The following is a 16,293-nucleotide window of genomic DNA, read 5'->3' as shown; positions in this document are numbered from 1 at the left end:
GATTTATACTCTCCTGCGTAATTTCCCTCTAAACAAGAAAGCACCACAAAAAGTCACAATAAGAACCTAGACAGCAAACAGGCATTTAAGAAAAGAATAATTAATTGAAACATTATGGGATTGAATCTGCCAATGATATTTACCCCAATTTTTATAACTGCTAGTGGTAATTTCCTACAAGATATTCTACTCTGTGACTTTAGGAGTTGTGTAGTCAAAAGTAAAACAAGATTCCCATGAGGACAAAAAAAAGGGGGAGCTACTTTAAAAGACAGATGGATGGATCCATCCTAAGTGGATGGACAAAGATCTCACTGATTAACTACTTAGCTTTGTAGGAGGAAAAATGCCCACACATAAGATAGAAATAAGGAAAGGTAATAAAAATGAATTTCATTCCAAAGACCAAAAGCTACAAGAAAGCCAAGGCTGATAAGAGACCTGGGGCTAGGGCAACTGGGCTTGAATCATGGAGTAGTTCTGGGTGTCACTTAATCTTTCAATTTCCTCATCTGTTAAAAAAAAAAAGAGAGGGAGGGAAGTGCAGTTGAAGGAAAAATCACTTAGAGAATCAAGGATCAGAAAAGGGGGTGAGTTGTACAGTGAAAGAGAGGGGTGACAGGTGACAGGTCATCAGCCTGAGAGCCTCACTGACCTCATTTGGGTTTAAAAAAATCCTTGAACACTCAAGGATTTGTGGGAGAATGTGGATGAGAATGTGTGGAAGGACTGCAATCTGATAAAGGGGAATCGACATCAAGGAGATCACATATTCATCAAGTAGAGATAGTACACGCCCTCTCTCCTCTGACACTGCTACCACGTTGGTGCAGACCCTCATCATCCCACACCTAGACTACTGCAAAAGCTGCTGGGGAGTCTGTCTTCCTCAAGCCTCTCTCCAGTCCACTCCATCTTCCATTCAGCTGCCAAAGTGATTTCTCTAAAGCACAGGTCTTACCATGTCACTCCCTACTCAATAGATTCCAGTGGCTCCCTACTATCTCCAGGATAAACAGAAAATCCTCTGTTTGTATTTAAAGTCCTGCATAACTTAGCCCCCACCTCCACTCCAGTCTTCTTACATCTCCCTGCCATGTACTTTTCCATCCAGTGATGCGGGCCTCTTGGCTGTCTCACAAACAAGACAGTCCCATCTCTCTGGCTGTCCTCCATTCCCATAATGATCTCCTTCCTCATTTTAACCTCCTGGCTTCCCTGTTTTTCTTTAAGTAAGTTCCAACTAAAATCCCACCTTTTATAGGAAGCCTTTTCCAGCCCCTCTAACTTCTAGCTAGGTGGTGCCATCAGATAGAGTGCCAGGCCTGGAGTCAGGAAAACCTGAGTTTAAAACGAGCCTCAATCACTTACTAGCTGTGTGACCCTGGGCAAGTCACTTAACCTCCTTTGCCTCAGTTTCCTCATCTGTTAAATAGGGATAATAACAGCACTTACCTCCCAGGGTTGTGGTGAGGACCAAATAAGATAATAATTATAAACTGCTTAGCACAGTGCTTGGCTAAGTGCTATATACATATTAGCTATTATTATTTTAGTGTCTTTTCTCATTAATTCTTTCTTATTTATCCTGTATAGGGCTTGTCTGTACATATGTGTTTACCTGTTGTCCCTCCATCAGATTTTGAGTTCTTTGAGGACAGGGACTGTCTTTTGCCTCTCTTTGTATGCCTGGAACATAGTAAAGCTGCTTAGTAAATGTTTATTGCCTGACAAGTCACTGGTCACATGAGTCATTGGTCATATATATCTTGCTATATCCCAAAATATACCCACATGCTTTCCTATTTCCACATTTTTGCTTATGTTATCCCCTCTGTTGTTTAGTCGTTTCAGGTGAGCCCGACTCTCTGCGACCCCTTTTGGGTTTTTCTTGGCAAAGACACTGCAGCGGTTTGCCATTTCCTTCTGTAGCTTATTTGACAGATGAGGAAACTGAAACAAATAAGTGACTTGCTCAAGGTCACACAGCTAGTGTCTGAGGCCAAATTCCAACTCAAGAAAATAAGCCTTCCTGACTCCAGGCCAGGCGCTCCATTCACCTTGGGGCCCTCTACCTGGAATATAAACATACATCACCCTCTCTCTCTTATCCCCACCATCTTCAGTTGTCAAAATTATAGCCATTTTTTAAGTCACAGCTTCAACATCCCTTATCCACAAAACCCAATCTAATACCACATTGCCAAGAATCTGTTGGAAGTCCTTAACTTTTCCCAAAATGGGCTTATCTTAACTGTCTGATATTCTCTTCCTCCCAACTTCCCTATTTCTGTTTAGGGAATTCCTATCCAAATAACCCTGTCTTAAAACATCGGAGTGATCTTAGATTCTTCCTGTCTCTAACTAATTGCCAAGTCTCATTAGTTCTGTCCCTATAGTACCACCTGCATCCCTCTAGCCTCATGGCTCTCCTTGCTATTGCCCAGGCCATTCAGGCTTAGGTTTCTGCAGTAAAGTTCTCCATAGTCTTCCTACCTTCAGCTCTCTCTTCTACAACCTATTCTTCACGTAGCTACCAAAACAATGGTCCTTTTATACAAGAACTGATGGTGAGGTTCACTCCAAGGGTAAGAGAGAACGCATGGTGGTCGTGGCAAGGCTTTGACCCATCACAAAGAAATGAGAGGAAGCAGAGGAGAAAGGAGGTCCAAGTTACTTCTCATTAGGAAATATCAGATGATCACATGGTGGAGCAGAGGATAAGCAGTGGCCCATTCAAGCTCCCCTGGGAGCCTTGCAACGTCAAGAAAATTTGAGGAAGGCATTCAGCATGTCGGATGGACATCCAATGCTGACATTATAGGGAGGAGGGCAAAGATGAGCGCCATAGTGTTGGCAGGCACGGACAAGTTATAATCAGTATTACTGGAGGCAATATCCACATGAATAAAAAAATCCAATGGAGTACTAGACTGGAGCACACAGGTCTGATCATGCAGCCTGCTCTTCAAAAGCTTTTAGTGGAATGGAATAGAACAGAAAGGAAAAGCATTATTAAGCATTTAGTACTGTCAAACACTTGGGATACAAATAAAAGAATGAGACTTTTAAGGAGCTCACCTTCTAGTTGAGAGAGGACATTAGGGAATGGCTCCTCAATGACTTGAGACTAAAATACAAACTTATCTCTGTATTTCAAGGCCCTCTACAATATCTCCAATCTACCTTACCAGTTGTATTTGCGCCTTTTTTTTCCCCCATCTGATCAAAATGTTCATTGGTTGCTCCGCAGACTCATTTTTTACAAAAATTAATTGGTAGGAAAACAGGCTTTGATAAAGAAACTACTGTAGTCATGATTTATATTGTTTTCCTGGTTCTACATCAGTTTATACAAGTCTTCTCACATGCCTCTAAATCCCTCATATTTGTTATCTTACAGCACACTAACATTCCATTATTCATATATCCTATGTATTCATCCACAGGGAGGTAATGTGGTACAGTGGAAAGAGGGGGTGGATTTGAAGTCAGGATTCTGGTCTGCATTCTTGTTTTGACCTGTGGTACCTGAGTGATATTGGGAAAATTGTTAATCCTCTCTGGGTTACAGAGGTGGACTAGATGACCTCTAAGGTCCCTTCCATCTCTAAACCTGTGATTGTGTCATCCACTCCCAATTTATGGGCATCCACCTCTTTTCCCCTACCACAAAAGTGTTGCTATGAATATTTTCTTATATATGGGACTACATCCAAATCTTTTAAATTTGTATATGTAAAAATCATTTTAGAAATAAACATTTTGAAATCAAAACAACTCATCTTTATTATGATGTATACAATCTCTTCTATAGACTGTATGTGTTTAGGAAATGAAAGTATCCTGTTAAGTCAAAAAATATGTGGTTGATTTTAAATGGTTATATTCAGGAAGGGCTAACAGTTTAACCCAGCAATCTCATTTTCTTGAACTGAATAGGAAACTGAACTAGATGACCTTTAAGGTGCCTTTCTAGCTGGGAGAATCTATGATTTTAAATTGTTTTCTTTTTTTAAATAAACTGAAGCCTATTTTAAATGTCCTGGGGGAGGTCACTACTTAAAAGGATTCCATGGTGACCCCTTCTGTAAAGTAATCACCTGCCCTCCTATCTCTGCCAATTTATCTTTTGTGTTCAACTAAATTCATATATCATGTCTGTCTAGCATTCTTGTTTTAATATACAATGATACTAAATTAAATCAAGGTCATAAAAAAACCAATCCAACATTCTCTAAATGGCAAACTTTGACAAAAACAAAACAAAAACCTCTTGCTTTAACAACTGTTTTGGGCCACAGAAAACAAGAGGATTTTCCATTAATCAGTTCAATTTTTTTCCCCAAGTCATTAAACCTCCTTTTAATGACTGCAGAAAATACAAGATCCCGCTATTTGGCTATCAAAAAGTATTTGATTTAGTAGAGCAAAATACAGTCTTATAGCTCTTTTCCAACAAGGTATTTTCTACACGTACTATAAAATCATAAAGGATTCCTTAACAGATACAGAGATAATACTGTGGAGTGATTCATCAATTACTTGTATCATATGGGGCATAAAACAAGTGAGATATTTATCTAAGGTGCTTGTCACTGCCAGGAAGGCTTTCCAATGCAGAGCCCATAAGAGGCATTCCTTATAGAAAGTAAAGTCCTCCAGATGCTTGTTTATAAATATTTCATTGACTGCAAGTTCTGAAACAGTCCAGAGCCTCCTAAATGACATTTAGAATCACTAAGAAGTGGCCTAACTATCCAAACAGTACATACCTAGTGGATGATAAAGTCTCTTGCCCAGAATATGATATTTAACTGCATGAACAGCCCACAGAGGTTGTCTATCAATTGTTTTGTCATTCATTTTTGTACAGGGCCAGTGATCACAGGGTGATGTCTTGACTTGTGCCTGAAATAGACTTAAGCGAGGCAGAGTTGCACAAACTTGTCAGCCTCACTCTCTCTTCCAGTCATAAAAGAAAATGGCAAGACAAAAGTCAAGAGGACGAATGATGACCCAGGATGCAATGGATGACCTTGGTAACCTCAATGTCCCAACAAATTCTAAGCACCCCACAGCCCCTGCTTCAGCCACCTGCATGGCCCCTGGAACAAACTGTTCTCATTTACCCATTCCACCACATCTTCACATAGATATCCCCCTAACTCACTGATGGGTTTGAGGCTGGTCAATTACCCTAAACCTGGTTTAACCATCTGCCAAAATGGTTTACTGGGTGTGGCTGCTGTGCATATTAAAGCTTCTTGGATCCACAGGTGAGAGCTGAGTGCCAAGTACACACAGGGATGAGCAGCTCTGAAAAGTGCTCGGCAAGTCCATGTACTAGAGGTGCTAGTCTGTCAGTACATGTTACCTTGAATAAAGATGGACTATAAGTTGGGTCCAATGAACTGGGCCCAGAATTGAGTACAAATAAGAAAATGACTTCAACTGCAGCACTGTCAATGATTCCAAGCTTCTTCCCGAAACAAACTCCCATTTTTTTCAAACCAATTTTTTGGTACAGTTATATGGCTATGAATCAGGGAGATTACATTATTCAAAGGTTCACATAATTATGATCACTGAAAGGGCAATGGAAAGTGACACTGTAGCCATAAATAGACTATTGAGTACTCTAAAACAGGAACAATACACCTATGCAGTCTAAGTCAAAGAAAAGGAGGCAGTCTGGTCATGGAATGAGAAGCAACAGGTGTACACCCCACACAAACTGCAATTAAGTTAAAACGTCCCAGCACATTGGGTACCTGAAGACTTGGACATGAGCAGCACAGGATGAAGACAAGTAGAAGTACTACAATTTACTGTTTGCAGGGAGCAAGTAGCCCACATGGTGAGATCAAAGAACTAATGAAGTGAAAAAGAAAGTTGAACTTTTGTTCAATCAGTGTGGGTTTGTGGAAAACATTACAAACTCTGCAGTCAGAAGTGTTGTATTGTGAAAAGTGATCCTGGGGTGGGGCTCTGGTTCTGCCACTTCCTGGATGGCTCTGGGCAACTACTTCACCTCCTTGGTTCTGTTTCCTCCTCTATAAAGTCAATAAGTAGACTAGATAAACCCCACCATCTCTTCCGTATCTAAAACAGTCTCATCTTATTTCAATTCAATTACAGACTCAGCTTTTGGTGTATATTTAGTGCCTGATATCTAAACTAAATGTAAGTAACACAAGATTTATTCAACACGCCACCTGCCTTAGCTGCATTTCACCCTAATCTACTCATTCTGAAAAAAAAAACCCACTCTTCTGATTACTTAAAGATTTTCTTCCTGTGAGGCTATAAAGCAAAGATATATGAAATCTCTTAAGAATTAAAAGTTATGGGGACCCAAAGGCAATGGAAAGACACAGAGCTGGCCCAAGGAGATTGCAGCACATTACCAACTACGACTTGCATTACCAATAATGACCAGAAGTGACATTCAAGGCATCAACAACAGGTATGAAGAGAAAAGGAGGTAACTTGGTCATGTCGTTCTCTTCACACAACAAAAATGAGAGGTGGACAGCCCAACTGCTACAATGTGAGCCCAGAAACATCCCAGGAGCCAGGTAAAGGCCCTCAGAGAGTTAGGTGGATTATCTATAAAATAATGTGAAAGACACAGGTGAAAGAATGGCATTAAAGCAAACAGAAAGCACTTAATGAATGTTTACTGACTGACTGCACTGGTGGAATGAACTACCACACTTACAAAAACATGAATATAAAAGTACCAAGAATTAAACTGAAATTTATGTTTCCTGTTGTTATTTCACGACTATAGTGAAAGAGGATAAAGTGATTAGGTAAAAGCAGCATTCTGATTTATTCCTCCACACAAACTGTTCTAAATGAAATGTTGCTTTAGCAGTATACCAACTACAATGGCTAGAAAGAGTAGAAAAAGAAGGAAAAGGGAATGAAGAGACTTTTTCAGAGCACAGGAAAAGTCAGATAGAGATGTTCTTTTTAAAATTTAAACACATCATAAAGATAAAAAGCACCTAAAATTTTTTGGTCCTGGCCAACCATATATAGTGTGTGGCCCACTAGATAGACCATGAGACTGAATACACTTATCCTACTCCCTGCTTCACACAGGGCCATGAGAAAATAAAATATATAACTTCAGCGAGAAATACAGTTAATGAAGGAGGGAACACTAACTACCCATTCCATGAGGGAAAAGCAATCTTTTGAAAGAATTCAAGTTTGTTAGAGGATGGGTACTATGAAAATTCTGATATCACTTACTATTAGAGAATCAGAAAGATTTCTAATCTCATAATTAGGCAGGTATTAAACATATATGATTCTCTATGTTACTTTTCTTTTAGCCCAGGCCTGCACAACCTGCAGCCCACCAAAGGATTTCAGGTAGCCTGCAAAAAACAGAGGATGTTTTCCTCTACATTTTTCATGGACTGCCCAAAATCTTTTGGCATGTCACAAGCGAGCCACAGGCCGCAGGTTGTATAGGCCGGTTATAGCCCATCTTGGCAACCCAGGTCTTTATCTTCATATTATCTAGATTTCTGTTTTCCTATTCAAATAACTTGATACATTAATTTTTAAACTAACAAATCAGTGTTTAAGCAACATATAAATAGTTGAACTGGAATGGAAGTTTCATAATTTCCAGCACATTTTTTATTGTGGATACAGTATAAAGTAGTATTTAAAATGACAATTAGAAATTTGTTTATTTCATGTGGTGTTTAGGCCACACTCACTTCACTTCAGCTCCAGGGCTCCTCTCCTCACCCTCTCTATATCTCAACTTCCTATCCAGTAGCTCCTTTTCACAGGCCCATCCAACCACTCCCAGGTAGACCATAAACTCCTTCAGGGTGGGAACTGCCTTGTTTGATTAGCACGTTGTACCCTAGCACACAGCATAAGCATTTAATAAATCCTCTATTCCTGTCACCACTTTAAAGCACATTAAGGGATGGCTTAATGAATAAAGATGGGCCTGCACATGGAAGACTTACAGGAAGAACTAGATACAAGTTCTCACTGATACGTACTAATTTGATAATAATACTGGGCAAATCATTTAACCTGCCAGTGCCCCAGGGAACTCGGTAAAATTAGAAAATGAAGATCTGCACCAGTAGAGGGCTTTCCCTATTCTTCCCCATTCCCTATTCAGTAGATTGGAAATTCCCTATTCTAAGGAAAGTACAGTTGCAGAACAAAAATTGGGTAAGAAATTTTCTCTCTGGACTTTTTCTAATTACTTTGGTATAAAATATCAAGATTAAGCATAATAAAAAAAACCATGAGGCTTTCAGAAGGCAAATGTAAGAAGCAAGATTCTTATACACGTTAATTCTGGTCCTTTTAAGAAATTAGCAGAAAATTAAGTATCTTGTGTTAATTAAGGAACAACCACATACAAAACTGGAAGCATATAGTATGATATTGAGCCTATATGACTTTGCCCAATCAGTAATTAACTCCAGATATCCCAACACAAAAATATGTGAAACACTAAACAGGTTAAGTGTTATTTATACCGTATGTATTTTATCCATGATGTGCTTTATATATAAGAATGGGAAGGGAATGGAAAAGTTGCTAATATTATAATCTCTAAAAGAAGGGTCCTCAAGGAGGCTTGAAAGAGGAAAGGGAAAGTACTTGGCAAAAGGAGAGAAGAAATAAAGTCATTCTAAACAGACCAACAGAGAATCAAAACTCACATTAAATACCAAGATCATGCTTCTTAAATTCTTGATCATGGAAAGCCCTATTTCTTTCAAAGGGAATTTGTACATAAAGTTGTTTGACTCCAGAATGTAGTGTGTAGTAGAGATCTAACAAATATTTTTAATTAATTAATTAATTTTTAGTTTTCACCATTCACTTCCACAAGCTTTTGAGCTTTAAATTTTCTCCTCCTCCTTCCCCAAGACAGCATGCAATCTGATATAGGCTCTACATATACATTCCTATTAAATATAATTTCACATTAGTCATATTGTAAAAAGAATTAGAACCAATAAGAGGAATCACAAGAATGACAAAACAAAACAAAAACAGAAGAAAAAAAAGAGCAAATAGTATGCTTCAATCTGCTTTCAGACTCCATAGTTCTTTCTCTGGATGTGGGCAGCATTTTCCATTATGAGACTTTTGGAAATGTCTTAGATCCTTGCATTGCTGAGAAGAGTTAAGTCTTTCAAAGTTAGTCACTGCACAATGTGGCTGTTACTGTGTACAATGTTCTCCTGGTTCTGCTCCCTTCACAGAGCATCAGTCCATACAAGTCTTTCCAGGTTTTTCTGAAGTCTGCCTGCTCATCATTTCTTATGGGACAGTAGTATTCCATTACATTCATATACCACAACTTGTTCAGCCATTCCCCAATTGATGGGCATCCCCTCAATTTCCAATTCTTTGCCACCACAGAAAAAGCTGCTATAAATATTTTTGCATATGTGGGTCCTTTTCCAATTTTTATGATCTTTTGGTACACAGTCCTAGAAGTGCTAGTACAGGGTTAAAGGGTAAACACATTTTTATAACCTTTTGGGCATAGTTCCAAATTGCTCTCCAAAACGGTTGGATCAGTTCACAATGCACAACAATTTTTTTTCTGAAATACTGCACACAAGTAAATCAATCAACATTAACTGCCTACCGTATATCAAGCCCTAGGAATAAAGACAAAAATGAAATGATACCCATCCTCAAGGAGCTTACATTCTAATGAGGGAGACAAGATGTACATAGAAGTATATAAAGAATATATAAAAATGAATGCAAAGTGTTTTCTTTTGCAACATAGTTAATATACGAAATGTTCTGTACGATTACACATGTACAATCTATATAAAATTGTTTGCTCGCTCAAGGAACAGAGGGAGAATTTGGAAATCAAAATAAAAAAAGAATGTTAAAAAATTTTGTTTATATGTAATTGAGAGAAAATAAAATAAAAATCAAATTTAAAAAATGAATACAAGGTAGTTTGAGGAGAGAGGGCACTGACGAGCAGGGGAGAGAAAGAGGAAAATCAGGAAAGGGTTCATATAGAAGGTGGTATGAGTGAAATCTTGAAGGCAATCAGTCCAAGAAATGAGGGTGCAGAACACAGATCCTTTTGCTATCCTGCCTTTTTTGTGGTGGTGGGAAGGTTGGGAAACTAGGTTTTCTAATCTTGCCCAGACTGGAAGCAGAGGAGCCTTCTCACTGCTGATAAGCACACAAGCTTTGACCTGCTTGTTTTCTTGTCCAGGCTGCCTAGTGCTGACACCTGATCAGTTTAATCCTACTACAACTCAGACCCCCAATCTTAAGTGATCCCCTCGCCTCAGCCTTCCCAGTAGCATGAGCCACCACATCTGGCCTCCTGATATAGTTTTAAAATGAAAATTCTGACAACGAATGACTATTACAAGGCATTCTTCTCAGTATTATAGCAGAAACAAAGAAAGACAAGACCCATTTTTGATATTAATCTTATAAGAGCTTTAACTGATAGTTCAAGATGACAGAAAAGATTTCAAGTTTGCATCAATAAACTGATGATATGAATAATAATGTTCACAGGAAGGATAGAGTACTTCGGCCTAGTGTGGTCAGGAACAAATTTATGGAAGAGATGGTACTTTTCGTTTTTGTGAGGCAATTGGGGTTGAGTGACTTGCCCTGAGTCACATAGCTAGTCAGCGTTGAACTCGGGTCCTCCTGATTCCAAGCCCAGTGTTCTATCCACTGTGCCACCTAGCTGCCAGATTTTTTTTCTAGGACTTAAAAACACATACCAGATAGTGGGAGAAATAAGGAATTTGGGCTCCTTACAAATTCTGGTTTGTTGCTTATTCTTACCAATACTAAGAGATATTATTTGACTTTAATGGAAAATTCTTAATATTTAGATAGATGGAGATTTGTTTTCCTTACTACTGTTTTTATAATTTATCTAGCCTGATACAGTTTTCAAGCTTTAATTGCAACTCATTAGACTTTGTACATCATTACAGGCTAGATGAACTCTAAGGTCCAATACGACTCCAAATCTATGATTCTATGACTTGCTGTGATTATTGATGTCAATAAAGTGTAGAATGAGATCTCAGTTACTAAGCGCTGTAACTGAAATAAGCTTCACAAAGCACTGTTTTGTCTAAACAATCAAGCACAGTATTCTCAGTCTTACATGAGGTATGGTCCCAAGATCTTTTAACTCCGGAAAGTGCTAAGTTTTATTCTTAAAAGAATGGATCCAGTTATATTAAAAGTTTTTGAACTCTTTATATTGATGTAGTATAATACTTTAAAAATTATTCCTAAAAACGTAAATCCAAGTTATTGTTATAGAATGGTATCAGTGACAGGTAAAATAAACTTGAGTATATATAAATAAAGCTTACAAAAGCTCTTTTCCTACTTTCTTTAGAATCACTACTTCTTTAAAGGCATTCTGTCAAAATTTCTAGACTTTTTACTAAGTCTGTCTTCTGAAGTTAGGATATTAAATTCCAGTTGTGTCTCCTTAGGCTAGCACTCTATGCAAACATATCAAACCAAGTCACTCCAACTGGAACTGAGTATATGGAGAAAGACACTGTTAAATATAGACAGAGATCAAAACTGCATTTGGCAGTTAGAGGTTTGGCCAATGTACAAATTGACCTAGTGGGCACTTGGAATTCTGGTTTATTGAAGAAAGCTTCCAGTTAGTCAAACCTTTTTAATACCTAAAATACAGCCTGAAACTCTCCTTGATTCTTGCCTGCCTGTGGAAAAGTATTCCTTTTCTTCTCTAATTTTCTTGCATGTTGAGGCCATGTATTCTTACAAGGAAAAGTGTCAGAAGACTTAGGTCTTTGCCAGTTACTTCCTTTATGTCTTTGGGCAAGGCATTTAACCTCTGCTGGGCTCCTTTCTGATCTGTAAAATAAGGAGGTAGGACCACATATCCAACTGTCTATTCTAGCTCCACTCTTCCATCCCAAGATCTGGTTCCTTACCCGACTTTATCTATAATCATTATGTACGCACCAGTCACATCTTTCAAACCAGTAGAATATAAAGTTTCTTGAGGATAAAACCTGTCTTTTTTACCCTTTATATCTCCAGTGACTACCACATAATCAATGCTTAATTAACATTTGCTGATTTGAATGAAGAATAAATTTGACTAGTCACTGACCTATTATCAGGTAAACTTCCAAGAAACAATGAGTAAAATTCCAACTGAAATTTGATGGGTCAGAAGAAGTCTCCTGCTTTTAACAGACGTACAGTTATTATAGGCAACATTTTAGTGGCCTAAATAGAAAATGTGAATTTCTCAGTTAAATTATAAGGTTCTAATCCCAGAAAGACTAATTAAATAACTCAAATCAGACAACATAAACAAATGTATAAATAATTCTATTGGCATCCTGTTTTAGGAACATAAGAATACACGTTGGAAGAACTAGACTATTATCAAGTATCCTCTAAAGAAGGGGAATTATAGCTATTACACAAGATCAAAACAAAACATGATCAAGGAAATCAGTTCACTGGTTCATAAAATGGCCAGCACTAAGAAGAATTAAGAGAAAATGATCAAGCACCATAAATTTAAATTTATTTACTCCAAGTCCTCAATCACTTCTGGTTGTAAACATGAACACAGAAAATTTACGCAACCAAAAAAACTCAATCTCAAATTGTGACCTGTTAAACTGTGGCTAATTTTTAAAAAGAAGCTACTGTCACTAAAACTCAAGGTGATATGGTTTTAAAATATTGTCAAGAATCACAACATAAATCTGATGGCAATAAAAAAATTTTTTTAAGGTATTTAAGGGAGCAATTATGGCAGCTGCCCCGGTAGGCTTTGGAACCTAGAGTGTACTCATTTTTTAAGTGTAATTTTTTCACACAGTGGTAGATCTTTAAAACTTTGGTGTTACATGGTTTCCAAGAACGTTCCAGCTCGACACTTCTTCAACAGCACAGTATAAGAGAAAGAGCAAAGGTTTTCTAAGTGAATCCCGACTCCGCGGCTAATACCAGCTGTGAGACCTGGTCGGTTTCCCCGTCGGCAAAACGAGGGCGTTGGCCTGGATGGCCTCTAGGGCCCCCTCCAGCTCTAAGTCTAGGATCCGGATAAAGAAGTTAGCTCACTCCTCCTGCTTGTGACACCTCTCCCGCTGGCTAGCCCACTTCACCTATTCCCTGTTTAAAAAAAACGTTCCGGCGAAAAACTTTGAAACAGGGCTGGGGTCTTTTAGTCGTGGACCCCTCTTCTGAAAAATGTTTTGGTTTTTTTTTTTAAATGCAGAAAAAGACATGCAGCATAACAAAGGAGACCAGTTATACTGAAAGAGCCCTAAGACAGATCTTCTCAGAAGTTCAAGGACCTTAAGTTGGGATCCCTCTGCAAAGAGAAAAGAATCCCTCCCAGGTAAGTACCGGCCGAGCCCCAGGACTGGAGGCGGGCCAGTCAGGTCCTAGGGAGCTGGGGGGGGGCGCGGTGCTGGGGGAGGGGGGCAGCGCCCGGTGGGGGGCACGGAGCCAGCCCCGGGGCACACCCCCTAGCTCGTCTCCAGCTCGGCGCCCGGAGAAGTGACGAGTTGGGGACGCGCGGTCACAAGCCACGGGCCGGTCCCCGGGGTCCTCGGGGGGCGCACCCCAAGGGGGCCGCCTCAGCCCGGAGGCTCCGGGTCCGGGACCCGCCCGTCTCACGCGCCTCCTGGCGGGGGCCTCCGTGGGCCAGGGAGGTCAGGGGGTCAGGCCCCGGCTCGGGCCTCGCTCCTCCCCGGCTCCCGCGGCCCGCGGGGAGAGGAAGAGGGCGAGGCCGCGGCTCCTTCCGTTACCGTCCCACCCCGGCGCGGCCGGGCCCGGCTGTCAGCGGCGGGAGGCGGGGCCTCGGGGAACGGGCCGCCGCGGGCCTCGGCCTTCGTCCCGCCCGTCCGCCCGCCCCGGCCCAGCCCGTGCTCTACCTGCACCGCGCGGCTGAGGAAGGTGCCCGCGTCCGCCGCCAGCTTCTTCACGTTGAAGTCCATGATGCTGGAGCCGGAGCCGGAGCCGGGCAGAGCTGCCGCTGCCGCCGCCGCCGCCTCTGAGGAAACGGGATGAGGAGCCCGGGAGGAGGGGGCGGGGCCCGGCCGGGACAGCAGAGTAGAGGAGGGAGGGGAGAGGAGAGGAGAGGAGAGGGCGGGGCGGCCGGGGGCGGGGCCTAGCTTGAGGAGGAGGGGAGGGGCCAGAAGGGGAGGAGGAGGGAGCGAAAGGAGAGAAGGCGGAAGGAGCAGTGGCGGGGGCGAGGCCTAGCCTGCTGAGGAGGAGAAAAGGAAGGAGGGGGGGAGGGAGAGAGGAAGGAGGAGAGGAAAAGGCGGGGCTTAGCCCGCAAAGGGAAGAAAAGGAGGGAAGCGGAGGGGAGAGAGAAGGGAGGGAGGAGCGGTGGACGGGGCGGGGCCTAGCTTGGGGATGTGGGGAGGGGAAGTGAGGAAAGAGAGGGAAGGACTTGGAGAGAGACTGGGAAAGAGCACCGGAGGCTGGCGGGGGCGGCAAGGAAGCGAGGGGTGGGGAGAGGAGGGGGCGGGGCCTAGCTCTCTGAGGGAGAGAGAAGGAGGGGAAAGAGGGAAGAAGGGGAGGGGAGGGGTGGAAGAGGAAAGGGAAGAAAGAGAAGGGGAAGGAGAGGGTAAGGATTGGGAGAGGAGGAGGGGACGGGGGGGAAAAAGGGGAAGGGAGGAGAGGGGAGCGGACGGGGGCAGGGAGTAGAGGAGGGGGCGGAACCTAGTCTACGGAGAGCGGAGGGAAGGAGGAGCTAAGGTTGTGGGCGGGGCGGGGCCCGGGAGGGCTCGGAGGCGGAGGAGGAACGTGGCTCTTTGTGGGGGAGGGCTGGGGTGAGGGATTTGGAGGCTGACGCTCTCCCCTGTGCCCACATGTCCCGCTCCCGGGGGGCCGATGACTCGGGGGTGGGGTGGGCTCCCCTCACCATCCCATAGACACCCCCATAGATGACTGTGGGGTTGTACTAGCCTGAGACACGAGGCCAGCTAGGCTAGGAGCCCCGCGGGCAGTGACTAATTAGGTTAAACTGAGAGATGTGGAAGCCAGATTTGGAAAGGACGCCCTAGAGACTGGGAACCACCGGCAGCCGCCGTGTGTGAATGGGGGAGCGAAATGATTAGACCTAGACTTTCCAGATGGAACCAGCCGAGACTACTGGAGTACAATTGGGAAACTACTGCAGCAGAGTGCGCCAGGCTGACGGGGGCCTGAATTAGGGTGGTGGTAGCGTGGATGGAAAAGGCATTTGGGAGGTCCGATTGACAAGACTTGGCAGCTCATTGAAAATGGTGGGAGGGAGGGAAGAGGGTCCGAAACGACTAAGGGTTTGAACCTGGGTGGGAGGATGGTGGTGCCTCAGCAGAAATAGGGGAGTCAGAAAGGGGTCAATTTAAGAGGAAACATGGAGTTGTGTGTTGAACTTGAGATGTCCAGCAGACAGTTGGAGATGCAGGACTGGTGCTTCAGAGGGAAATGGAGGATGCTTTTTAGATTTTGTAGTTATCTGTGTAGAGATACGGTAGCTGGACCCAATCATAACTGAAGAGGTGCCCAAATCAGAATGTGTAGAAAGAGAGAAGAGGCCTCAGGACACAAGTGGTCACCTTTGTTTGAAGATTTCTAGCAAAAGAGAACAGATTGCCTCCCTAGTCAGCACATTCTACTTTTGGATCATTTCTAATTGCTATTAAATTTTTCTTTCAATTTATGCTAGATCAGCCTTTCTACTATTTCAGTCCATTCCATCTAGTTCTGCCATCTAGGGCAGAATGAGTCTAATTCTAAGTATTTAAAGACAGGACTATCATGTACCCCTCCAGGCTAATCATCTCCAGTTCTCTGACTTGAACCTTATGGGGCATGAACTTGGGCCTTTCACTTTCCTCTTCCTGCCTCCAGAGGTTCTGGAGTTTATCATTGTACTTAAAACATGGCATCCCAAACTGACCCAGGGATGGTCTGACCAGGGCAAAGAACAGTGGGACTATCATCCTTCTTAGTTCTGGCCTCCCAATTCGTCCTAAAACCACAAACTCCAGCCTCCAGTACTTACTGGTTATTTCAGTAGGAGCAAATCAATGAATTGTAGTTTCCTTATCTCTAAAATTGGTATTCCTAAAGTAACCATCCCACGATGTTGTTGTGAGGCTGAAATGACATAATGTATGAAAAATAGTTTGCAAAGCTTAAAGTGTAGTCAAGACGTCAGCTATTTCTTTCTTTCTTTTTTTTAAAGTAACTGTCATATCCCAATAATGA

General features: G+C 42.1%; 1 protein-coding gene across 2 annotated transcripts in view; it reads right to left on the bottom strand.

Moving 5' to 3' along the window:
- The window catches only part of SH3GLB1 (SH3 domain containing GRB2 like, endophilin B1), a 48,901-nt gene extending 34,794 nt beyond the window's left edge, over positions 1–14,107 (bottom strand). Inside the window, exon 1 of one of the 2 annotated variants that reach the window (XM_020988753.2) lies at positions 13,965–14,107. In XM_020988753.2, the coding sequence (XP_020844412.1) occupies positions 13,965–14,027 (63 nt within the window). In that variant the 5' untranslated portion in view covers positions 14,028–14,107. The remainder of the gene's footprint in view (positions 1–13,964) is intronic. The other variant, XM_078156555.1, reaches the window with a different exon arrangement.
- Positions 14,108–16,293: the final 2,186 nt, after the last annotated feature.

This window comes from Phascolarctos cinereus, unplaced genomic scaffold (assembly GCF_003287225.1).
Source record: "Phascolarctos cinereus isolate Bilbo 61053 unplaced genomic scaffold, phaCin_HiC Scaffold_5;HRSCAF=322, whole genome shotgun sequence".
NCBI classification, from domain to species: Eukaryota; Metazoa; Chordata; class Mammalia; order Diprotodontia; family Phascolarctidae; genus Phascolarctos; species Phascolarctos cinereus.
The sequence above is the reverse complement of the archived record's forward strand: the minus strand, read 5'-3'. Positions and strand labels throughout refer to the sequence as shown.